A 24,188-nucleotide genomic window follows, 5' to 3' on the forward strand; every position below is an offset into this window, starting at 1 on the left:
ATATTTTTCTAAAAAAGTAACTACTTAAAACACTTATTTTTAAGTTTAATACAAATATATCCATTTTTTATATGCTAAACTATCGTCATTATGAGATATTGAAACTATAATATTGCATATAAATTTCATTTTTTTTTTAATGTTAAGGGTACTTGTACTAATGAGTACACAGATCAATTGGTAGTCATTGTCCGAGTTTAACCAGTGATATAGAGTGATAATGAAAAATTGTCACTCATAATGATCTACCTATTTCAAAGATAATTATTTTTAGTAGAGAATATATGTGATATAAATAAAAAAAAGCATATATTTTCTTTTGGTTCATGAAGATGATCTTCACTAAACTAATTTATCTTTTTGTACATATAAGATCATATAAAATTTAAATATTAATTAAACATATGATTAATCGAGGGGGGAAAAAAAATCTGAGGAGGAGACAGACACGTTCCCCTCTACCTCATCACCCCTCTTTCCACCGCATCCAAAAGCTTCTACTTCACGCTGACATACTCTCTCTACAGTCTACACCCAAACCCAAACCCCTAACCTTCCCTTCCCATGTGCCTTCTCCACTCCTCCAAAACCCACCACTTCATAATTCCACTCCCACAATTACCATCTCCCGCAACCCAATCCCTCACCCCAACACCATGTACTTATCGGAGAAGCCGCGTCCCATCGACTTCTACAAGGAGGAGGGGGCGCGCGACATGATGATCGAGGTCGTCTCCAACGGCGACCTCCCTCCGCCGCCGCCGCTCCACCCCGCGCCGCCCCCCATGATCCTCGGCGAGAGCAGCGGCGAGGACCCCGAGGTCGAGATCAAGGCGCCCAAGAAGCGCGCCGAGACCTGGGTTCAGGACGAGACGCGCTCCCTCATCGGCCTCCGCCGCGAGATGGACGCGCTCTTCAACACCTCCAAGTCCAACAAGCACCTCTGGGAGCAGATTTCGGCCAAAATGAGGGAAAAGGGCTTCGATCGTTCCCCTACCATGTGCACCGATAAGTGGCGCAACCTCTTGAAGGAGTTCAAGAAGGCCAAGCACCAGGACCGCGCCGGAAGCGGCTCTGCGAAGATGTCGTATTACAAGGAGATTGATGAGATCCTCAGAGAGAGGAGCAAGAGCGTGCAGTATAAGAGTCCCACTCCTCCGCCTAAGGTTGATTCCTTCATGCAGTTCGCTGACAAAGGTAATGATAATAGCAATAATTAGTTAGGGTTAGTTTAGGGTTGCGGATTTCTTCAATTGTTTTTGTGTTAGGTTAGGATTGTGGAATGAGGAATCTGACTTGTGAGGTGATTAGTGTGATACGAGAGTGAGACTCGAACTTGATTTGGCAATATGTGGTTTAGTGAGCAAAAATATCCTCTCTAATAAGTTAGAGTTAGGGATTTCTTCAATTGTTTAGGATAGGATTGTGCTATCTAACTACTGAGGTAATTATTGTGAGAGTGAGACTCTAACTTCTTTTGGCAAAGATCCTCTCTGATTAGTTAGAGTTAGGATTTTCTTCAATTATTTAGGTTATGAATTATGCAGAATCTAACTTCTGAGGTGATTAGTGTGAGTGTGAGACTTGAACTTGTTTTGGCAATGTGTGGTTTTGTGAGAAAAAGATCCAGTACAATTTTAGAAGAGCTGAATGGAATATCAGGCTTAGTTTAATTTTAATATTTGATAATTTTACTGGTTATAAATGATATTAAAAAATGAATATTCACTTATCTGGACCTAGGAAGCACTGACACGCGGTTGACACAGGTCAGACATTTTTTGCATTTTTGTCTTTGGCTCCAACGCGGCTCAGAAACACCTTAAATGGCTAGACACATTTATGGACACAGTTGCCTTTTTTATTTTTTTCTATCTTCTTAAAATTAAAATAGGGTAGTAATAAATAAATTTTCTAATTTCCTTTTTTAAGTTTTAACCTATTACGCTAATTTCTCTCGCTAATTTATCCCTCGATGAACCGGAGTTAGAAGCTATGGTTTTCAATGGCGATGACCAAGAAGGAAGGGAAAGAGTTTAGATATGATAGGATGAATATATTCTTTTAAGTTTATCTTTTCAACGACTCATAGTGTTTGTTTTGCAACTCTTTATTAATAATCTTAGCAAGTTGTTTGTTAATTTTTTTTTTGTAAAGCAACAAAGTTCTAGTATTGTGAATTTTTGTGCCAGTGCTAAGGATACCTATTAATTACCAAATTTGATCAATTTAGTGATTTTCTAGTGTGTGTGTATGCCATGGCCCCATGTCCTATGTTTTAGACTTTAGCCATGTCGAGGTGTTGGTGTCATCCCATGTCAGTGTCAGAATCAGTGCTTCATAAAATAATTGGAGAGGATTTGGGTTTGGGTTTTTAGTGATTGTGTGAAGAATCTGAAGATCTTTTTACACTGACAGGGAATTGAAGTTATAAGGTTAGGTTGCTGTGCTTGTTGTACAATTATGCACTGGTGTTGGTGTTGGTGTTGGGGGTAAAAGGACATGAAATAAGTTAATATGAAGATTCTTCTGTAATATAATCACAGTCAGACTACCTTTTTATTAGCAAATTGCTTGTGAAACTGCATCTAAGTTTGGCAGGAAGTGGGAATGTTTGATATCTGATGCAGCAGATGAATGTGTTGAGTCCATTGACAGTTTGTTTAGAAGAGATTGTGTAACAGTGTGAGTGGCATTAGTCAAAACCAAACCATATGTAAGCTCCCAAATTTGATTAATTTGGTTGGAAACCAAGTCCAGTGCTACTTAATTGTCTCTTTCAAATGTTTTTGCTTGGAATATTAGATTGTGCCTTTTGTTTTGTCTTACAAAATGTATATAATGTGACATAACACCTGGGGAAAACGTAACTTCCATAGTTATCACAGCCAAATAGACTGCAGTATCCAAATTCCGACAAATTTATCCCAAAAGTAGTGTGTATTGGTTTAAAATGGCTGATATGTGGTGATTAACTTTTATGTATTTAGCCTTTGCTTCTCTATAGTCTACACTTCTTTGTGAAACAGAAAGTTGGAGTAAGAAAGAAGCTTTGATTTGCCCTGTTTAACTTTAGGAAGTCTTATTGGAAATCACATTTATGTCTTGGTTGATTCTTTAGCCTTTACCCTTCAGTTGTGAGCATCAGCTTATATTCATGGATCTTAGGGTTGATAGCTCTGTTGTCTATCTCTATGCATCTGATTTTTTGACGTAGGACAGTATAAATCTCAGCAATTAAAGTGGGGATTTAAATCTTAAGAAATCCTGTTAAACTATCACTATCAAGTGAAGCCATGGTAAATTTTACCAGGTTGTCATTTCCAGGTCATGGCATTAGGATATCTGTTTAAGTTGTGATTTCACTCATTTCATCTTTAGGAACAATAATCTGACTGGTTATGCTGCTATTCAGGTATTGACGATACTAGCATCTCTTTTGGACCTGTAGAAGGTATGTCATTGTAATCCAGCTTCCTACTTACTGTGTATTATTATTCACTTGTGTCCTTGATTATTTTAAATTTCATAACTCATGAGTCATGTGGCAGTTTGGTTTAGTTATTGATTATTTTCATAAGTAACTAATATGCACCACATCCAAGTCACTTAAGTGTGGATTTTGAACTACTGTAATAAAAAACATGCTAATGTACATACATAGTCGCATGTATCGCATGGAAATTTAACCACCGCTACCATAGATAATTTTTCAGCATTCTGATGTTTTGTTTCTTCTTCTGGTAAATGTTATCATAAATTGATGGGAAGAAGTGACATAAATAATGAAATGTTACTTTGAAGAGCTTGTTAAAATGAGAATTCAAATGGTGTACTCTTTAGAAATGTTCTGGTTATCTAATTTTACTAGGAAGTCATTCCACTAATGTGTGGCTTGATAATTTTTTTTCTTACATAATAATGGGAGAAAATATTTATGTTACTTATCAGTTTTGCTTAATTAAAATGTCTAGTTTCCATTTAGTGGGAGGAAGTATTTATAGTTTTATACTACTTATTGCTTATACATGATCAGTGAAGCATGTGATCATATGGTGGGAAGAAGTATTCATAATTCTTAATGCTTAGCATTATCAGTTTTTCTATAGTCTAATGTCCATCTTTTGCAGCATTTTGAATTTTTCATGGCCAAAATTAGTATTAGTATATTTAGCATTTTAGAAATGAAAATGAAGATTTTAACAATTCAGGAGGGAGTCTTTATTGAAAAGGATATAGATGTACATTTGATCTCATAGATGTTACCCATTCATTCTTTCCATAGTACTTTTTGCTACTTCATGTTTACCACAATTCTCAACTACTTGGCATTTAGCTACTGGAAGACCAACACTCAATCTTGAGAGAAGTTTGGATCATGATGGACATCCTCTTGCCATTACCACAGCTGATGCTGTTGCAGCAAGTGGAGTCCCTCCTTGGAATTGGAGAGAGGCTCCTGGAAATGGTAAGCTATGTAAAGCTTCATAGTTTGATGCATGCTTGCTTTCTCACCAATAAAGGGAAAATGACTAAGTGCATAAAAAAGAATCATTTTTGTATCTTGGTAAATGTACACTATTTGTCCTAGCAGTTTTGGTAATTTTTGTAGTAAGTTTTGTAGAACCTGAAAAACATGCTAAAATAAATTGTTATTCTGTAACCCAAAAATGGAAACAAATAAATGTAGTCCCCCCTCCCCCTAGATTAATTTCATATTTCTGCAACCAATTCTTCCTATTTTGGCAGGTGGAGAAAGTCAGTCATGTTGTGGAAGGGTTATATCCGTTAAATGGGGTGATTATACAAGACGGATAGGTATTGATGGCACTCCAGAAGCCATCAAAGAGGCAATTAGGGCTGCCTTTAGGTTGAGAACTAAACGTACATTTTGGTTGGAGGATGAAGACCAGATTATCAGAAGTATTGACCGTGAAATGCCTATAGGAAATTACACTCTTCACCTTGATGAAGGTTAGATTCATTTTATTATTCTCTCTATTGCTGATTTGTGATTTGTATAAATTTAATGGTTTCATTTTAATTTTAATATCTAGGAGCTTTAGTCATTTAGTGTGGTTCTAAACCCACTTGTTGGTTTTGTCATTAAATTCAGGGGATGAATTGTATTTCACTCAAACACCGTGATTAAAATATTAAGAATGCATGTTTTCTGTCCTTTTTATATTGGAACTTGGAAGTGTATGATTGCTGTTACATTAAATTATCATTGCAGGAATGGCCATTAAATTGTGCCTCTATGATGAATCTGACCATATCCCTGTGCATACCGAAGATAAGATATTTTACACTGAAGATGATTACCGTGATTTTCTGACCCGCCGGGGTTGGATATGTCTGAGAGAATTTGACGGCTATAGAAATATTGACAATATGGACGATCTTCGACCTGGTGCCATGTACCGTGGTATGAGTTGAAAGCACGTACATGGTATGATCAATCTTCAGCTACCTACATAAAACGCCTGAAGAATTGTGGTGGGGACTGTTCAGATCTCTGATATATGTGCGGCACTAACCCGGAATTGTATTTGTTTTAGTTTTGATACTGCTGTTTATAGTATTATGATAGGAAAATGAACTAGTCCCTCTGCACAAATTCCGTTGCAATCATTGGCCTAACGTGTCTGTAAATATGCGTTTGCAGTGAGAACATAATATTGTCCAGATTTTTTAGTGGATCATTTTCATCACGTCTTCCTATACTTTTAGTTTATTTAGTTAACTTGGACGGGTTGCATATTTTCGACACTGCCTAAGCAGGAACCTTCTGAACAATCGAGCTGTTAACATTAATCAGATGAGTTTTTGTTTGGGATTTATTGCTTGCCAGGAGTCCTAAGAATTCTGTCCACCAAACCATGACTGATATTGCATCAGAAGGGACGTAAGATGTGAAATATCGTATTTAATACAAGCAGACTGGTCTCCTAGAAAGTGGAAACTTTGGTGAAGGGAGCAATTATTTTGCTGAAAAATGCAGTTGTTGGAAGTGGTGTACTAAACCAGACTATGGTGGGTACTATGTCTCTTGGATGTTTTACATGGATTTGCCTTAGGTTCCACTCGATGGATTATTACGATATATGCTTAGATTGATGCATCATTCCGTAAGCTTGAAGAAGGGTGAAAGAATTTTTAAATATTAAGGCGATGCATTGCCATGTTGAATGTAGATATTGACCATCTTGTTAATGTAGTAGTAATTGGATACGGATCACCGCAGTCGGAGAAATGACTGCAGGGGTGCATTTTCATCTCTAACCATACATTTTTAAAATAATATTTTCTATCATTATTCTGTTTAATTAAAAATAATATTAAGTTGAGATTCATGCAGTTCAAAAAAGAACTGCTGGAAATCTTGATACAGTAGTGAGTTGCTTTCATGTGTATTGGGTTATTGTGCTGTCACGCATTGTACATATTCTGGTTTTGTAATCAAATGCATTACAACGATGGCCACGGCCGAGAAATCCTCCACTAAGTATGACCTTATTTATTTTCCCACCCTGTATGTACTAGAAAACTATTTATGATGGTGCGTTGCACATGTGGGAAAGTATTTCTGTGGAACACAAACTAGGGCCACTGTTCAACACTTGTTTCCATCTAAATTTTAATCCTTTACATTTTTAGAAGGTTAAAATATATTTGGTTTTTTTTTTCTTCTTATTTTAAAAGCTTGTTTTGTTCATATATCTTTTAAAAAATTATATTTATGGTCATTTAATTTTAAATTGAGTTAATGTTGTCTTTCCATTTTTATTTTTTATTTTTTTATTTTAGGGTGCAAATTTGAATAATTTTTTATTGAGACATCAAATTTCTCTTGTTATATGTACCTACATAAAAATTATAAACTCAATCTCAAACAAAAAGAATTATAAATAGGCGAAAATTACATAAAAATTAAGAACCACAAGTGTTAGCTTTAGAAATTAAAATTAATTTTAAAAATACAAGAACAAAAATTATTAATTTTAAAAACATCTGTAAAAACCAAAAGTTAAAACTTTTCACGGACGAGACATCGTTAACCCTAAAATAACTTTATTTGATTACTTAATACAATATTAAAAATATAAAGGATTATTAATAAATTTATCTCAAAATATATTCTTCATTTCTGTATGCCTGATGAATTGAAATTGTTGTGAAAATATGGCTAATGATTGACCGGATTAAGCATTTCAGCCTACGCAAACCAAATATATTTCTACAGTTATCTATTGATAAGTTGAAATAATCATGAAAATACTACTAATAATTGGCTGGGTTAAGCATTTTATCCTATGCAAACTAAGCACGTAGCTTTTACTGTTTGTAACAAGACTAAAGATTTTCATCATGAAATATTAATGGCGCCCTTTATCATCTATTATCTCTTTAAGGCTTTGTTTGGATTTGAGGATGAAAAAGAGGGAATGGAAAATGAGAGATTTGAAGGGAAAGTGAGTAGAAAGTGAGGTTGTTTGGATTAAGGGAAAGTAAGTGAAAAGTGTAGAGAAAGTATGTGAGTGAATTGATTGATGTGATAGATAAAAATAAATTTTTTAATTAATAATTATATAAAATTACTATTTTGCCCTTAAGTTAAAAAATTTATAATTATTATAGTTAAAAGATAAATATATAAATTTTAATTAAAAAAATTATAAAATATTAAATATTAAATATATATATATACTAAATATTAAATATATATATATATATTAAATATTAATATTAAATAATTATATTTAATTTAAGATATTATATATTAAATATTAATATTATATATATATATATATAAAAGATTATGTTATATATATATATATAACATAATCGATTATGTTATATATATATACAGCATAATCGATTATGCTGTATATATATATACAGCATAATAGATTATGCAAGGTTACATAATTGATTATGCCCTTGCATAATTGATTATGCTTCAACATAATCGATTATGTTCTTACATAATAATCAAACATAATCGATTATGTATTCTTGCATAATCGATTATGTTTCCTTCGTATATGCTTTTTTCACTGCATGGCACACTATGCATGCATGCGAAAGGGCATTTCTGGGTTTTTATAAATCTTACGTGACTTTCTTCTTCTTTCTTCGCACAAAAGTGAGGACGCGAATCACGCTTCTTCCTCCTTTTCTTCGCCTTTCCATCGTTGCAAATTACCGGAAACGAACAACAAGTTTCTTCGCCTTTCTTTGCTCATGAATAGTAAATCCCTGGAAACAAACACTACCTAACTAATATGTGTAACATTTTGTTTAAAAAGAGTAATGAATTATCAATTTTTTTTTTTGCTATTTAACAATGTTTCTAAACACAAACCAATTATCCACTTGTTCACAGTATTAGTGGAATAGTAGTTGAATTAATGAATCATTATTATTTTTTTGGTTCATCCTTGGAGTATTCACCGCCGATAGTAGTGACTAATCTCCTCGCTAAGTTGGAGGCACCTCAAAGGGTGAGATAGCTGGCCCCAAGAATTAATGAATCATTATTTGAATCAACGAATCTTTATATATTAATTTTGTAAAATTTTATATTAAATATATTCTTCATAAATTACTAAATGACTATTTTAGTTCAGTAAAAAAAATGTGGTTAAGAAAAATAAATTTGATTAAAGGTGATCCAATCAGATTCTCTAAGATTAAATATTGACAAAGATTGTAAATATTTCATATGAATAACATAGTTATAATTTTTTTAATTACTTTAGTTTGTGAAATACAGGACCATAATTCGTTGTGTTTACAATTTTTGTACACTCTTTAAGAAAAAATTAATACTAGTATGTTAAACATAAAATACCTTCATTTAATATCTTGGAATATGTAGAATAAGAGCAATTATGGTTATGGAGTAGGAATATTAATTGTCAAATAAAGATGTATGTGAAAAAGTAATTAATATTACTTCGAATGTTTAGGTGTTTTATAGAGGATTTTCTTTTAAAAAAATTTATACATTTTTTATAAAAAATTTCTTAAGGTCAAGTGTGTGCAAGGTCCAAACTAACAAATAAGATGAAAAATGAAAACAATACAATTAGGGCATGCTTGTAAAAAAGTTATGTTCGATGCTCACTCAAATGAGACAAAAGATTTGCTTATACATTTCTAGTATTGAAATTAGTGAATCTCCATTTGATACATTGCAAATGACAAACTAAATTTACACTAAAATTTTTGTTATACTAAAAAATATTGCTACTTAGTAAAATTCCCTATTTAGATATTTTATTGAAAAGTTCAAAAAAAAAATCTATACCATTTTCATTTCTTTCTTTATGTCATGTTTGTGTAAGGTCCAATCAAATGTGAAAGCAAAAACAATGCAATGGAAAGATGAATTATTTTCAACTTCTAATTGCACCAAGTACAATTCCCTTTATAAATAAAGAGAACCACAACGGATTTCAGAAGAAGAAAAAATGAGAAACAAAACCTCCTTATAGAAAATCAAAATTGTAAGAGAAAAATATAGCTTGAGAAAGAAAAAAATGATGAACTAATTTGTGAATTTTTGTGAGTTAAATCAACACTAACTTAAAATAAAATGAGGTTACCATTAGCTCTATCCCCATAAACTCATTGTCCTTCAAAGTGAAAACTAATGCAAAATTATTTTACGGTTGAAAGTCAATTTAGTCCATAATCAATATATTAACCCGGCTCTTACAATAATTCTATTTATTTCAATCTCACATATTGGAGGGACTTAAAACTTAAAACTCACAACTCCAAATAAAAGGGTAAAGGCAAGGGTTAAAGGGGAGCTTGTCCCTAACTAAATTAAAGTCTTGGTCTACATACTCAATGTAAAATACAAAATATGGTTATCTCTATATTAGAGAGAGTAGTATTAGTGGCAATAGATATGAACAAATAATAAAACAATGCAAAATAGTGGTATTTAATTCTATATTATATATATGAAAAAAATTAACTTCAAATGATAAAACTCACTTTGATTTTATTTTATTTTTTATTTTAAGATTTTCAACTACAAAATATTTACCATATACATATAAAAATAATAATTTTAAGCCACTATGAAACTTCTATTTACAATTGCTTGAAAATTGTAAATAAATTTTGAAAGGAAAATATCTTAATTTAAAGAATTGTTTAGAAAATATATTGATTTAACGACTTGTTTAGAAAAAAGGAAAAGTTAATCAATAAAATAGACTAATTAAGGCATGAAATAAGTTTATTTATAAATAGACTACAATTACCTTTTAATAGTTGAATTTACTTTTATATACAAAATTGGTTCATGGGTTTTCTTAACCGTATTGACTTTTTTGGCCATGAATCAATTGAATTAGGATTTTAGAAGGCGCGGACACCAATTATTTGACAGGTCCAGTTGAAAGGATTTAATTGGATTGAATCACTTTTACATTTCAAATTCTTCATCCAAACACAATTCAAAATTATCGATGGTTATGAACCTAATTACTTTTTCTCGGGGAGGGGGGAGTGTTGAAAAGTGAAAAATGTCTCTCAAGATCTTTGTTCAACCATTTCCAACAAATTTTAACTAATTACCGTAATTTGGTTTCAATCCTAATTTTTTTATATATACTAGTGAGGTCAAGGCATTTTGTGTCTCTGTTAAAAATAAATAATAAAAGTATATTAATTTAATTGGTATTGTGATTAATCCATTAATTTAAAGTTCTTAAATTTGATTAAAAAATATTTTTAAAATATTTTTTAAAATAAAAGGGTATAATAGTAAAAAAAAAAGTGGAGATCAAGGTAGTTACTGAAAAGGGTATCCCCTTTATATATTAGTATAAATTTAATTAGTATTGTGATTAATCCATTAATTTCAAGTTTTTAAATTTGATTAAAAAATATTTTTAAAATTTTTTTAAAATAAAAGGGTATAATAATAAAAAAAAGTAGAGATCAATGTGATTACTGAAAAGAGTATCCCCTTTATATATTAGTATAGACACGCTAATCGCATTCTTGGTTTCAACAACCAGAACCAGAAAAAATTAATTAGAACGATTCACTTGTTTCATAAGACTGAAATGATTGATAAATCCAACCTTCTGAAGAAAAGAACAGAGATTTCTTGAGACCCCCATAAAGAAGAGAGGATTAAAACTACCCCACGTTTACACCCACAGTGGTACACACATCTAATAATGTGAATAGAAAATTCACAATTGTCAGGTCCAACACAACACAAAATTCACTCAAGACCTGAAGAAACAAAACACACAAGCTGAAAAAAGGCCCCTACTGCTCATCCCATTCATCATTCTTGTATGATACAAGTGTGTCAACCTTGTGAATCTGAACATAGCCAAGACAAAAATATTAGAAATAGCCAAATTAAACAAAGTATGTGAGTCACATAAACTAACCAAATTGGAAATCCAAATTCACCTTAGTATCGAAGGAATGCAATTTCACCATTTGTGGATTTGCAATCAGTTTTGGATCACTCTCAATCCAAGTGAATGGAACTGCCACATCTTTGTCAGTATATGCCAATACATCAAAAACACCTGAAACATTATAGCTATATGCTCAGCTGGGAGATAAAATAAACTTTAAATGAATCAGAAGAAGATGAAAAGAAGAAAGAGATGCACAGGGCGTGATAACTCTTTCTTATGTCCTTACAAGGTTCATCCAAGCATGGCAAATAAGTGATACTTGAAGCAATCTGCCGCATAATCGCTTGAATCTCTCTCATGATTTCCTTGTCACTCTTTTCCCTTGAGACACTGAAAGATTAACAAAGCATAAACATATAGAAGAATGAAATACATAAAACAAGGGAGAGATTCTAGAAGGAACAAGGAAGATAATTTAGTTTGAGATTTAGGCTCGGGTGATAAACTTTTATACAAGCACTTACACGAAAAGTTACCATTAGTTAAAATCAACTTATGCATCCCAACTTTTGGACTAGTTAAATGAGAGAGCTTCTGTAGAAATTTAGTTCATAAGTTTATTATGACTTATAGGAGAAACTCAAATTATTTTATTTATTTTTTCTTTCTACAAGTGTTTATAGAAGTTATCCAAAAGGTGCCTTAGTTATGTGAAGTTACTCACCCCTTCTCAACAACCTCACTGTCAGTCTCAATGCTGAAGTTCCACCTTTCAAGGACTTCACTGGTTGCCTTGCTCATTATAACAAGGACCACCCTCTGCAACTTGCCAGCTTCAAGCCATTCTACAATTCAATATTCAAAATCAATGGTAGACGATGAAATACTACTAAAGCATTAACAAAATCAGGAAATCTCAAACAACAACTCAAATTCAAAACCATTTCTTAAAATATTTTTAGACTCCCTGTTCTTTACACCTGATACTATGAATAACTTAAAAGGAGCGCCAGCAACTCTCTCTAACCCTCAATTACTAACACAACAAAGTGTTAGAGTAACAATATCAAAATTTAATCCAAAACAATAATTCCCAACTCAACAACAAATTATTTTAATTTCTCTACATCTTCAAAGATATGAAGGAGAGAACCCTAACAGAAGAAACATAAAAGGGATATTATTACCAGAGAGCTGGGCAGTTAGATTGGTTATAAAAGATTTAACACCCTCATCTTCAGTAAGCAACATGGGGAGACCATATTTCTTCACCTTCACAAAACTTTCTTCAGGATAAACTCCACGATTGTAAAGAATGCTGATCAAAATTCCCAGGATAAATACTTATAAATATCACAACTTTTCCAACCTCATACATAATTGAAATGCGAAAAATAAGACCCAAAACTAAAACAAAAATAAAAATGCAGGATTCAGATGATCAAACCTGTTGGCAGCATATCCTGATTAAAAAAATCACCAAAAAATAAAATTCAGGCAAAAGCTAACAGATTGAAAATTGCACAAGTACGCAGAAAAGAAAAGAGAAAAAAGGAGGGATGTGAATACCAAAGAACTCGCTAACGATTGCTGCGGAACCACGAAGAGTGATGATGTCTTTGGCGACTGTTCTTGCGGCCATGCCTTTTCTTCTGTTATCAGAGTCTAATTTTTCCAACAAAGAACTTCCAAAGGTTTCGACTTTGGGATCGGTGGAACTTGATCGCACGATGAAGCAAAATGGGTACGCTTTTTATTTCGGTTATCGGAACACTGGTGCGGGAAATGAACTTGTTTGGAAAGGGGAAAAAAGATGGCAATAAATTAGGGAATCGAAACGAAAGAAACTTGATGGGTAAGCACCATAACGGCTAGTTTTAGTTTTTTTTTTTCGTGTGGGTTCTATTGGGCCTTTGTTGGTCCATCGTGGCAACGTCATTATTATTTTAAAATTTTCCTATTTAACGGTCATGTGAAAGGAATCGCCATTTGCGATTCCCACCATTTTTTAGTGCACATCTACGTGTATATATACTAGTGTTTAATACTACATTTTGTAACGAGAAAAATAAATCCAGTTTAATTATAACTACGATTTTTCATAAACACATAAAGAAAATAAAAATTAATCTAGAAAATAAAAATAAAAAACTAAAAAGGTATAGTTATTTGAGCTTCTCCCGTAAATTAATGCACTAAACTTTTTTAATTTTTAGGTTAAAAAACTCTTTTGTCCCTTATAATATTTTTTTGTTTCAATTTAGTCTCACTTTAATTTTAGGTCTCAATTTGGTCCCCAATAATTTAAATCATTGTAATTTGGGACTTTCGTCTAAATGATTTAAACGGAGTTAACTGGTGGCCACGTGCATGTCAGGTGGATACTACGTAGATGCCACGTAGGTGGATCCCAAAATACTTGAATACACCTGGAACCAGAACGACCCGTTCTGAAACCAGAACGGCCCATTCTGGTTACACTGTTGGTGTGTAAAATTTGTACCTGGAGCGGGCCATTCCAGATGCAAAATTAACACACCAACAGTGTAACCAGAACGGGTCGTTCTGGTTCTAGAATTTCGTGCACAAAAAAAATCAAAATACAAAGCATTTCAAGCACTATATTTGGTAATATTACTAATGGGGATTGATAACTTCAATTGCTAAACATTTGAGCTATACAATGTATCATTAAGGACGGTGCAGTGTATCATTAACGAAACGGTGTTTCGCCTTGAAGTCATTGACGATGTACCCAACAATAACAACATGTTCTTGAGGAGATACAACCTGAATTTTTGTGGTTTAGGGTTTTCTTCAGCGTTACCCAGATGATTTCCTTTCTCAATAATTTCTTTGAACTTTTTTAGTATTATGTTCTGAATTTTTGTTTTCAGTTTCTGAATCACATTGCGGCATTTTAGTCAAGATTTTGAACTGGATAAGTTCAAATTAAATAAGGATTTTGGAAGGTCTTATCTTATTTGATTTTTTTTAATTCATAAATGAATATTAATTTATTGTATTCTTTATTTATTATATTTTTATTAATAAAGATATAATAAAAAAATACAATAAAAAGCATGAAGTTAGCGTTCTGGAACAGGCCGTTCTGAATTCAAAACGGCTCATTCTGGTTTCAGAACGGCTCGTTCTACTGCACTCATGTTGTGTTAAATTTGCATTTGGAACGACCCGTTTCAGTTGCAAAATTAACACATAACATGTGCATGCAAAACGGGCCATTCTGGTTTCAGAACAGGTCGTTCTGGTTTCAGAACGGGCCGTTTTGGTTCCAGGTGTATTCATGACATTTGACATCCACTTATGCATTTACGTGACATCCACCTGACATCCACGTCAGCAGGAGTTAACCCGTTTAAATAATTTGGACGAAAGTCTCAAATTGCAATGGTTTAAATTATTAGAGATCAAATTGAGCCCTAAAATTAAAGTGAGACTAAATTGAAACAAAAAAATATTATCAGGGACCAAAAGAGGTTTTTAACCTACTTTTTACATAAAATCTTTCATCTAACTTTAATATATATATATATATATATATATATATATATATATATATATATAAGTTTATTTTACTTTATGAAAAATTTCAATCTATTTTACCTTCTTATTTTACTTTTATAAATATTTATTTATAGAAAATTTATCGAGACAGCACTTATAGTATTTCCTAAGTTTATTTATCTACTTGTAAGTTGTTTTGGAATACATGAGTTTAAATTTTATACACTATAAGTGTATATGTATATTGCCTACCGGATAAAAATTACTCTAAAATTGAATTTTATTATATTTAATATGAAATTCAGCCATGTTATTATAAAGGAAAATTTATAATTAGATCACAATATGAAAGGTTTTTTTATAATGTGAATATATTGCGATTACATTTAATGAGCATAGATAGAAATAACAAATGAAAGGAATAAAACTGCATCAAAAATAAAATTTGAAGTATAAAGAAAAATTGTTGGTGAAATTTTAAATAACTCGAAATAAGGTATTTTGTTTGAATGTGACAATCAGCTACTTTCTCAATAAGCAACCTTAGCTTATTGCTTCCGGTCATTTTTTCTTGACAATTTTTCAGAGAGCTGATAACTAGGAAATTTGATTATACGAAAGTTGTTAGCAGAAATATTAGAATCCACTGTGCATGGAACAAATAAACTAACTGACTATGGAACATAAAATAAAAAAAATAATAAAAAAAAAAACTTCATCCGTTCCTTTTTAATTGTCAAAATTTTTAAGGAAGGATTTATTTCTATTTATTTGTTGATTTTAAAATTGAAGATTATATTAATTATTATTTTGTCAATTATACTTTTATATCTCACATAACTTTTAATTAATTTATACTCACAATTAATATATATTTATCACGGAACAAAAATAAAGAAGGACATAATAAAAAATATTAAAATCATTGTATGAATATGAATATATATATATATATATATATATATATATATATATATATATATATATATATAACATTTCTTGGCTTATACATAACAATTTTAAATACTGTTAAAAAGGAATAAAAGTAATATTAATTTTTACAAGATTTAAGCTTTTTTTTTTAAATCATGGAAAATCCATTTTAGTTTAAGCTATCTTGGAAGTTGTGGAGCCTTCACAAGGATAAATTATTGTATGGTCTCACATCATTTATCACAACAAAATATCTACATAATGCATAATTCTAATTTTTAGTTTTTGAAAGAGTTAATAATGAAAAACCTAAAATTTGATTGAGACCACCTTATCCTAAACCATACAACAAGAAAAAATTTATAATGAATGAATATGATTATACCCTTATCTAACTAAAAAAGATTAAAATTAGACCGTCAATCGTTATACAACTGATGCAATAAAATTTGTATAATTTATAAAAATATTATCACATTTTTAAAATAAATGACGTGAAACAATATATTTTTTTTGTTAATGAATATAGATATATGCAATAAATGCTCTAAAGAATTTAAGACGAATATTTGAAAGTTTTTATTTATTTTTATTTTTTTAAGAATCCAATCTTGTTTCAAGTCCGGTAAGGACAAATTTGATTCTCTAAAAACAACATTTAGATCAAGAACTTCGGGAGGTTTGTGTTAGAAAAACAACATTTAGTAAATATCACATATACTTAACTTTAGTAATGCTATAAAATTATTAAATTTGATAAATATAATATATTTATTGAATAATATATTACTTTACATGCTAATTTATACGGTAGATTAGAAAATATTATTAAAATAAAAAACATAAAGACACAAAAATTAATATAATATTAAATATTATTGATTAAATATTTTATAAATATATGAATAAGCACATTTTTTCTTATATATTATTATTTACTGCATTTATTAATTATAATTAATTATTTACAAAAAAAATGATTTATTCTTCCTAAAGTATCAATTTATTTATTCATTTATTAAATATTACATACATTTAACATTGTTTTTTTATACCAATATGTTTAACATTGTTAATACTATAAAATATTAGATTTATTAAATATAATATATTTATGAAATTGAATAAATACAATATATTTATTAAATGTATCACTTTTCATACCAGCCTATATGCATTTAAAATATTTTATTAAATTAAAATTCACAAAATAATATAATATTTAATGTCATCAGTATTTTTTTTATAAGTATACGAGTAAGTATTTTTTACTTATATATCAATATTTATTGTATTTAATACTTACAATGTAGTATTTATTACGTATTATTGTAAAAATATACAGTATTTATAAAATGAATTAATTAATTAGTTTTGTTTATATAGTATAAATTTAAATATTAATAAATATTATATAATTAAAATTGATATTCGTATTAAATATGAGATTAATATGGCATAATATAATATGTTTATGAAATATAATAAATATAATACATTTATTAAATATTTTTATTCTCATATCAATCTATATAAATTCAAATTATATCATTGTAATTGTAATTTCTACTTAAAAAAAGTATATCATTAAAGTAAAATACACAAAGTCAAAAATTTTATTATAATGTTTAATGTTATCAATAATTCTTTTTTATAAATATAATTAGAATAACCATATTTTCTTATATATCATTTATTATATTCATTAATTATAATATAGCATTTATTTATAAAAATAAAAATGAGTGAAATATAATAATTAACATTGGTATTTATATAAAACATTGATATTATAATACTTTTTTCTTTTGAATTTTGATGCATGACCGAGGACTTTGTTTGAATACAACTTAATATTTTATACAATGGTATTTTATAGCAATACGTGTTTGAGAAAACTGAGGCTAGACAGAGAACCTTTTTTGAATACAATACAACGTGTGAAAATGCCATCAACAGGATCAAAGAAAACTGATGAAGACCAATGTTAAATGTAAAAATATATAAAATTTTATTATATTAGACAAATCGAATGTCACCCATCAACAAATTACAGAATCATAGTACATTTTTTTTTTCTGAAAAATAAAATTCCCTTGTCCTACTTCTCAAATTTTCAAAATGTCGGAAAACCAAAAATTAATCCAAGGAATCAATTCTCAGGATCACAAAGTTTTGCATTTTTTTTAGTTTCTGGGGTCAGAGAAGAAGTTGTTGAGGGATGGCATAATCTGAGGTTGCTTGTTGCGAACATACTTCCTCAAGCTATGTTGTGAATATTTCTCTCCCTCTGCAAAATTCTCAAGAATTCCTGCAGTTCTGTTCTGTTTGGTCACCCTAAGAACATAAATCAAATTCAATTATCATTAATAAGAAGAGCTATGCATAATAATTCACATAAGAAATTGTATTTTGATAGAGAAAACATTGGATCTGGACAAAAAAAAAAGTTAAGCCAAAAGAAATATATACGAAAGATTAATACCTGACTTCAGGATTTGTGGTTATATTCCTAACGAGTTGCATTCCACAGATCCCAACAGCTACACCAACTGCAGCGAAAAGTGGGTACACCTATTCACACAAACAAGAAACAAAACCAGTTCAGGATCATATCATATCATATCATCACATAATCACATTCACATCATATATTAAACAAAGCTTTCGTTTGTTTTGCATTAATATTTCCTTGTTATAGACAAAGTTTTTCTCTTATGCAAAACTAATTTGTAACATGATTAAATCCTTTCCAAACACAGAGATCACCAATTAAGCATTGTTTCTTTCAATAAAAAGATTTTTTTATACGTAAAACTAGAAAACAAATCTTTGTCGACATATTTAAGAAACTAAGCTACATGTGTAAAACTAGAAATCAAATTGTTATCATCATATTTAAGAAACTCGTGAACTATGATGAGAAATTCAACTGTATAAACAAAATTAGAAATCAAATCTTTGTCAACATATTTAAGAAACTCAACTATCTATCAACTATGTTAGACGTACCTCGGGTTTCAACCATCTGTTGGCAGCCATGTTGAGAAGAGAGGCAGGAATGAGAGAATAGAACAAAGAGAGAGAGGGAGGTGTGCTCCGCTTCCAAGAAACTTGTGAAACAAGAAGGATGCGGAGCAAAAGCTGAATTGAAGTATGATTGAGGAATGTGTGTGTGTATGGGGGCACTTTATAAGTGTGAATGTGATGCAAAGATTGTGGGGTTAATGCAAATTACCCGAGGAATTGGGTAACTATGTGTGTACCAAAATGCAATGAATTGGTCAACAACGTGCCACCGGCCACCGCCACCATTTTGTAATTACTCGTTCTCATTCAATGGTTAGGTTCCTATTTTCTTGGTTCAAATTGGACCCTTCTTTTTTGGAATGTTCTTTTTTTCTTTTTATACTTTTTTTTAGACCTTCAATCTTGATTGCCATTTACTCCTTCACACCGCCACCTGTTGTAATTACTTGTTTTTGTTGAATGGTTGGGTTCATACTTACTTGCTATAACTTGGACCTTCTTTCTTGAAATGATTTTTAGATTTGATTTTTTTATAAATATATTATTAATACAAAAAAATCTATCGATTTTTATATTGATCCAACTTGATTAGTCATTTTTGATATATGGGTCAAGTCAATTATCATTGGAAATAACTTGTTAGTTTTTAACCTCTTTAATTTTTTAAAATATACAATTTTGTGACTCCATATAAGAAAATTTACTATATACATTAAAAAAAAACAAATAAACAAGTGGATGCTAGTATGATTTCTAAAAGTTTCGGTTTAATTTAGTATTGTTATTTTAGTATGTGCCTAATTGCTGCTTTTTTATTGGCCAAAGTGGATCTTCCTTTTGAAGAATGCATGTTGTTAATTGTTTTCCAAAAGCGTGGAAGTGCAGCATTTTAAATATGCGTGAGAGCCAAGGTGGAAGAATGAAGAATCCAACTTGAACAGGCTGTCTCTGCGTAGAACCATCAAACAAATCGGTATAAAATGTCAGGCAATATGTATTTTTAAATCTTTTCATAACAGGTAGGCGTCATCAAAAAGTTTTTAATATTATATATTTTTATTAAACGCTTTTTAACAAAAAAAAAAAAATATTATTATATTGTTTATTTGGTTTTCTCCTTAAAAATACAATGAAAACTGAAAATCAAAATACTTTCGTCCGTGGCATTCAGAAAAGAAGAAATTGAAATGCCTTAATTCAGCAATAAATAAATTGATACATATATTAAAATAAGTTTTACAAATTCATCAACAACCGTGAAATATTGGTGTCGTGGTGTAGTTGGTTATCACGTCAGTCTAACACACTGAAGGTCTCCGGTTCGAGTCCGGGCGACGCCACTTTTTTTTTCAGTTCTTCCTTTGTTTTGTTTTGTTTTGTTATTTTGTTTTTTTTTTCTTCTATTTTTTTAAATCTAAGTGAACCTTTTCAATGAAAATGCAGCAAAACACATCTGCGACTATACTGTAAAAAAAATTAATAACTATTTAGTTAATAAAAATTCATTTCAATGATCTATGAATAATTTATATTTATACTATATACAAATAGGGGTGGGTAGACGGACCCGGGTCCGCGGACCGGTCCGTAAGTCCGCGGATTTCGCGGATAATAGACCCGTTTTTTTCAAATCCGTATGATTATGTCTAATTTTTTAGCCCGGCCCGTGAAGTCTGCAGACTTAGCGGATTTAATCCGCGGGCTCGCGGACTAGTCCGCAGACTTCACTAATTAATATTTTTAAATATTATGATTTTAATATTAAGTTGTGTATTTAATTTTTTAAATTATTATGACATTAAAATTATGTTTAGTTAGTAGGTATTTGTCATTTGAATTACTTTTATGACATTTTGATGCTTTTATTATTGAAAGTTTGGTACTATTATTTAAGTATTTGTAATTATTTTTATTTTAATATTTTAATATTTAGTATTTTAAACCATTTCAACTATTGATAAATTTTAGTATGATAAAATTTAGCTTATAAATAAAAAATATTTTTTTTCTTCTAATTTTATGTTTTATTTTTTAAAAATTTATTTTTTTGAACCATTATTTAGGCCCGCGGACCGGTCCGTTATCCGCGGATTTTGGCAGGCCGGATACGGACTTAAAAAATAAGTCCATTTATTTTACGGACCGGACTTATCCGGCACGTATAAAACGCAGGTTTTACGGACCGGTCCATATACCCACCCCTATATACAAATGAGATATCGGTTATGTAACTTTTTTTTTTATCTCCACTCTTTTGAAATCATTATATTCATATATAACTACTCTAAGTCTAAATTATTAAATCTCTAGAGACAAGTTATCTAATTTTATCATCTCTATTTTTTTGAATTTTTTTAGAATAAACTTATAAAAATACAAAACACCTCATTCCCTTAGTTTATATAATATTAATTAAGAAAATTTAAATAATAAATAATAAAATATTTAAATTATTATTATATATCAATATATTTGAGATACTTTGTGTTTTTATTTGTTTTTTTAAATAATAATATATTTAGGAACAAACTATAATGAGAGATGGTGTTACAATGAAATGAAAAATAAGAGAAAAAAAATTCTGAGAATAGTAAAAAAAATGTCATTCTATAATAGAAATGTAATGTACAATTATTTAATAAAAGTCTTAATTTGAAGGACAAAATGATCCTATTAAAAATTGAAGATCAAAAGTAATTGAGAGAAAGTATTTCTTTATTTATTATTATATATAATTCAATAATTTTTTAAAGAAATAAAAAATTTAGGTAAAATTAAATGATACTTAATTACATCAAAAAGTATTACATATGTAAAAAATACTTAATAAATTAATAAACTCTTCGTGAAGTTATAATATATATATATATATATATATATATATATATATATATATTATCTTATTTCAAAAGATTTATAAATAGCAATCTAAAAGAGTGGGGAAGAATTAAAATAAGAAAAACAAAATCTTAAGAGAATAATTTTTAAAAAAAAAAATACAAGAGTTTTAATTATGAATAATTTTTCTTGCTTTAGCTCACTTAGTTTTTCCAAAAAAAAAAAAAAACATTTTTTAATAGTTCTTTACAATTATTTTGTTATTTAATTCTAAAAGCTTTTATACAAATGTGACTAATTTAACTTAAAATTTTACTTATACGTGAGAATTAAGCTACAAATAAAACAAGTCAAATGAACTCAACTTTCCTACTAAATAATTTTATTTTAATCAAACTAAACTTATAAGTTCCAAGTTTGTTCAATAAATTTTGTTGGTTTAAATGTATTTTAGTCATTATAATACATTATCATTTTTGGTTTGATTTTTGCAATTTTTTAAGTGGTTTTATAATTTTTATGTTTAAAATATATATATATTTTTTAGTCTTTGTAAAATTATTATTATTTAATTTTTTTTGTATCAAACAAAGAAAATATCAACTTTCTGTTTTAGTTCTTATAATATTTTATTTTGAATTAGCCTTTTTGAAAAAAATAATAAAATCTATAATAAATTATTCAATATTATAAGAAAAAAAATAAAAGTTAATATATTAAAAGACTATAAATAGTAATAATAAATTGGCTGAGAACAATTTTTGAAAAATATACATGGGAAAATTTAAGTAAATATGTTTTTATCAAAAGCTCAACAAGCGAATAAGTGGTTTCGTGGTGTAGTTGGTTATCACGTCAGTCTAACACACTGAAGATCTCCGGTTCGAGTCCGGGCGAAGCCAATCGTTTTGTAACTTTTCTTTTGATTTTAACCCAAAAGGATCTTTTCAATGAAAATACGTCGAAGCATGTTGACACTTTCTTTCTAGTCCTTTTCTTTTCTGAGTTCAAAATCAAATCATCCTTCAACTTCAACCTTCTCGATGTTTTAAATATGGTTCTAACCCTTTGTTGGTTCTTTGAAATTCAAAACAACCCATACAAATAATTCACGAACTAGTTTTTGTCACAGCACATGTTGCCAAATATTGAGCGATCTAAAGGAACTTGAAAAGTTATATAAAGGAGATCCTTCTTTGACTTTGCTTTCTATTTGATAATTCATAGTAAATTGTATTTGTTGACCCATTTCCGGTTGTTTATGAACCCTCTACAATATTTAAATTAAAATTAAACCAACTTTATATTATAGTGGTTATAAACATGAGACAAGAATAATCGACTTAATATTTTTAAGATTAATTTTTATATTAAGAGTTTACTTGATATTTTTAGGGTTAATTTCGTGTTAAAATAATATTTAATTAATAAAAGTCACGTCTTATTAACATGAATTATGTCCATAAAAAAAAATTAAAATTGGGAGTGTCACCATTGAGTTCATGTTCCATGTCTCACAGTATAGCCTTGGTATTCCTCTATTGCCATGTAAATGCGAAACTAGCTTATAAAAAAGTCGTTTAAGGTATTGAATTGATCATTGCAGCAAATGATTATTGATCAACAGGACGTGAAGACTGATGTCAAGCATCACGCTCAAGCCTCACCATTTCATTATATACACCATGACATAAAATAGCTTAATATAATAGAATAGAAAGGAGTCAACCAAACAAGAACTAAATACAAAATTCAAAAACAAACAAACCTTGTAATTAAGCGCTTTAGTAGTTAGTTATTCCAAATTTAAGCATCCTAGTTTAAACTTTAAAGTTAATGTTTGACAAAAAAATTTGTATTCATTTAAAATCTACAAAGGAGTGTATTAATTTAGAATTTCATAAAATTTTAAAATATTTTTTTAAGTAAAAAAGTCTTTTAATATTTAATCAAAATTTTATGTCTCTTAAAATTAATTCAAATGTGTAGTTTGACTTTGGTGTCTTTAGAGATTAGAGAGCATTAAGGATGATCCACGTATATCAATTTAAATTTTATTTCTTTTTTGGTGTGCAAGTTTTTTGATTTACATGTACAAATACAATAGAAATGTTAATATTGCTTTAAAATTTATAAAATCTAATTAAATTCTATAGCATTGCTTTATAACTCTTGAAGGTAGCATGGATCGTTACGTCTTCTAAGGCTCTGACGCAAATGTCATCCCCCCCAAATACATTGATTGTGTCAATGTCTTGTATTTTTCTTTTATTTATGTAAAATAAAATATTGTTTCTTCTTAATAGATGTCATCGTCATTCGTCATAGAACAATCTAGAAACTGAAACTGTGTTGTCTTTTTTATTTTTTATTTTTTATTTCAATACCTTTTTCACTGTCATTTTTGTTTTTTACGTTAGATTTTTTATTTTTTATTTTTTATATATA

The 24,188-nt window shown here is 29.5% G+C and overlaps 3 protein-coding genes and 2 non-coding genes across 6 annotated transcripts; 3 read left to right on the top strand and 2 right to left on the bottom strand.

The window, feature by feature from the left end:
• Positions 1 to 389: 389 nt before the first annotated feature.
• Positions 390 to 5,714, top strand: LOC109807736 (trihelix transcription factor GT-4). Of its 2 annotated transcripts, none has more exons than XM_083071442.1 (5): positions 390 to 1,197; positions 3,416 to 3,454; positions 4,286 to 4,468; positions 4,750 to 4,974; positions 5,237 to 5,714. In XM_083071442.1, the coding sequence occupies exons 1-5, from the start codon at positions 405 to 407 to the stop codon at positions 5,437 to 5,439; spliced, it is 1,443 nt and encodes a 480-aa protein (XP_082927568.1). In that variant the 5' UTR covers positions 390 to 404; the 3' UTR covers positions 5,440 to 5,714. The 2 variants fall into 2 exon arrangements, with proteins under 2 accessions (XP_082927568.1, XP_020225923.2); XM_020370334.3 differs by having other exon boundaries at positions 4,337 to 4,468.
• Positions 5,715 to 10,952: 5,238 nt separating this feature from the next.
• Positions 10,953 to 13,258, bottom strand: MAD2 (DNA-binding HORMA family protein). Its single transcript, XM_020372520.3, has 7 exons — positions 12,981 to 13,258; positions 12,859 to 12,874; positions 12,599 to 12,729; positions 12,136 to 12,256; positions 11,698 to 11,801; positions 11,458 to 11,579; positions 10,953 to 11,364 (listed from the first exon to the last, which is right to left on the bottom strand). The coding sequence occupies exons 1-7, from the start codon at positions 13,051 to 13,053 to the stop codon at positions 11,308 to 11,310; spliced, it is 624 nt and encodes a 207-aa protein (XP_020228109.1). The 5' UTR covers positions 13,054 to 13,258; the 3' UTR covers positions 10,953 to 11,307.
• A 4,601-nt stretch (positions 13,259 to 17,859) lies between these two features.
• LOC109809437 (uncharacterized) lies at positions 17,860 to 19,047 on the bottom strand. Its single transcript, XM_020372751.3, has 3 exons — positions 18,885 to 19,047; positions 18,358 to 18,446; positions 17,860 to 18,209 (listed from the first exon to the last, which is right to left on the bottom strand). Exons 1-3 carry the CDS (start codon positions 18,912 to 18,914, stop codon positions 18,059 to 18,061), a joined length of 270 nt encoding a protein of 89 aa, XP_020228340.1. The 5' UTR covers positions 18,915 to 19,047; the 3' UTR covers positions 17,860 to 18,058.
• Positions 19,048 to 20,168: 1,121 nt separating this feature from the next.
• On the top strand, positions 20,169 to 20,242 carry TRNAV-AAC (transfer RNA valine (anticodon AAC)). Its single transcript has one exon. It is a non-coding gene; the product is annotated as a tRNA-Val (tRNA).
• A 2,326-nt stretch (positions 20,243 to 22,568) lies between these two features.
• On the top strand, positions 22,569 to 22,642 carry TRNAV-AAC (transfer RNA valine (anticodon AAC)). Its single transcript has one exon. It is a non-coding gene; the product is annotated as a tRNA-Val (tRNA).
• The last annotated feature ends 1,546 nt before the right edge of the window (positions 22,643 to 24,188 follow it).

This window comes from Cajanus cajan, chromosome 3 (genome assembly GCF_000230855.2).
Source record: "Cajanus cajan strain Asha chromosome 3, NIPB_CcT2T_4, whole genome shotgun sequence".
In the NCBI taxonomy this organism is placed as follows: domain Eukaryota; kingdom Viridiplantae; phylum Streptophyta; class Magnoliopsida; order Fabales; family Fabaceae; genus Cajanus; species Cajanus cajan.

What these genes read in the sequence shown, in the direction of transcription:
- LOC109807736 (XM_083071442.1), top strand. Translation starts at nt 405, where the DNA reads ATGATTAATCGAGGGGGGAAAAAAAATCTGAGGAGGAGACAGACACGT. An exon ending in CTCTTTTGGACCTGTAGAAG is followed by an intron (nt 3,455 to 4,285) that starts GTATGTCATTGT and finishes TTCTTTCCATAG; the next exon opens with TACTTTTTGCTACTTCATGT. An exon ending in CACTCTTCACCTTGATGAAG is followed by an intron (nt 4,975 to 5,236) that starts GTTAGATTCATT and finishes TTATCATTGCAG; the next exon opens with GAATGGCCATTAAATTGTGC.
- MAD2 (XM_020372520.3), bottom strand. Translation starts at nt 13,053, where the DNA reads ATGGCCGCAAGAACAGTCGCCAAAGACATCATCACTCTTCGTGGTTCC. An exon ending in AGTGAGGTTGTTGAGAAGGG is followed by an intron (nt 11,802 to 12,135) that starts GTGAGTAACTTC and finishes TTAATCTTTCAG; the next exon opens with TGTCTCAAGGGAAAAGAGTG. An exon ending in GCCATGCTTGGATGAACCTT is followed by an intron (nt 11,580 to 11,697) that starts GTAAGGACATAA and finishes ATAATGTTTCAG; the next exon opens with GTGTTTTTGATGTATTGGCA.
- LOC109809437 (XM_020372751.3), bottom strand. Translation starts at nt 18,914, where the DNA reads ATGGCTGCCAACAGATGGTTGAAACCCGAG. An exon ending in ACAGATGGTTGAAACCCGAG is followed by an intron (nt 18,447 to 18,884) that starts GTACGTCTAACA and finishes TTGTGTGAATAG; the next exon opens with GTGTACCCACTTTTCGCTGC. An exon ending in ACCACAAATCCTGAAGTCAG is followed by an intron (nt 18,210 to 18,357) that starts GTATTAATCTTT and finishes TTATGTTCTTAG; the next exon opens with GGTGACCAAACAGAACAGAA.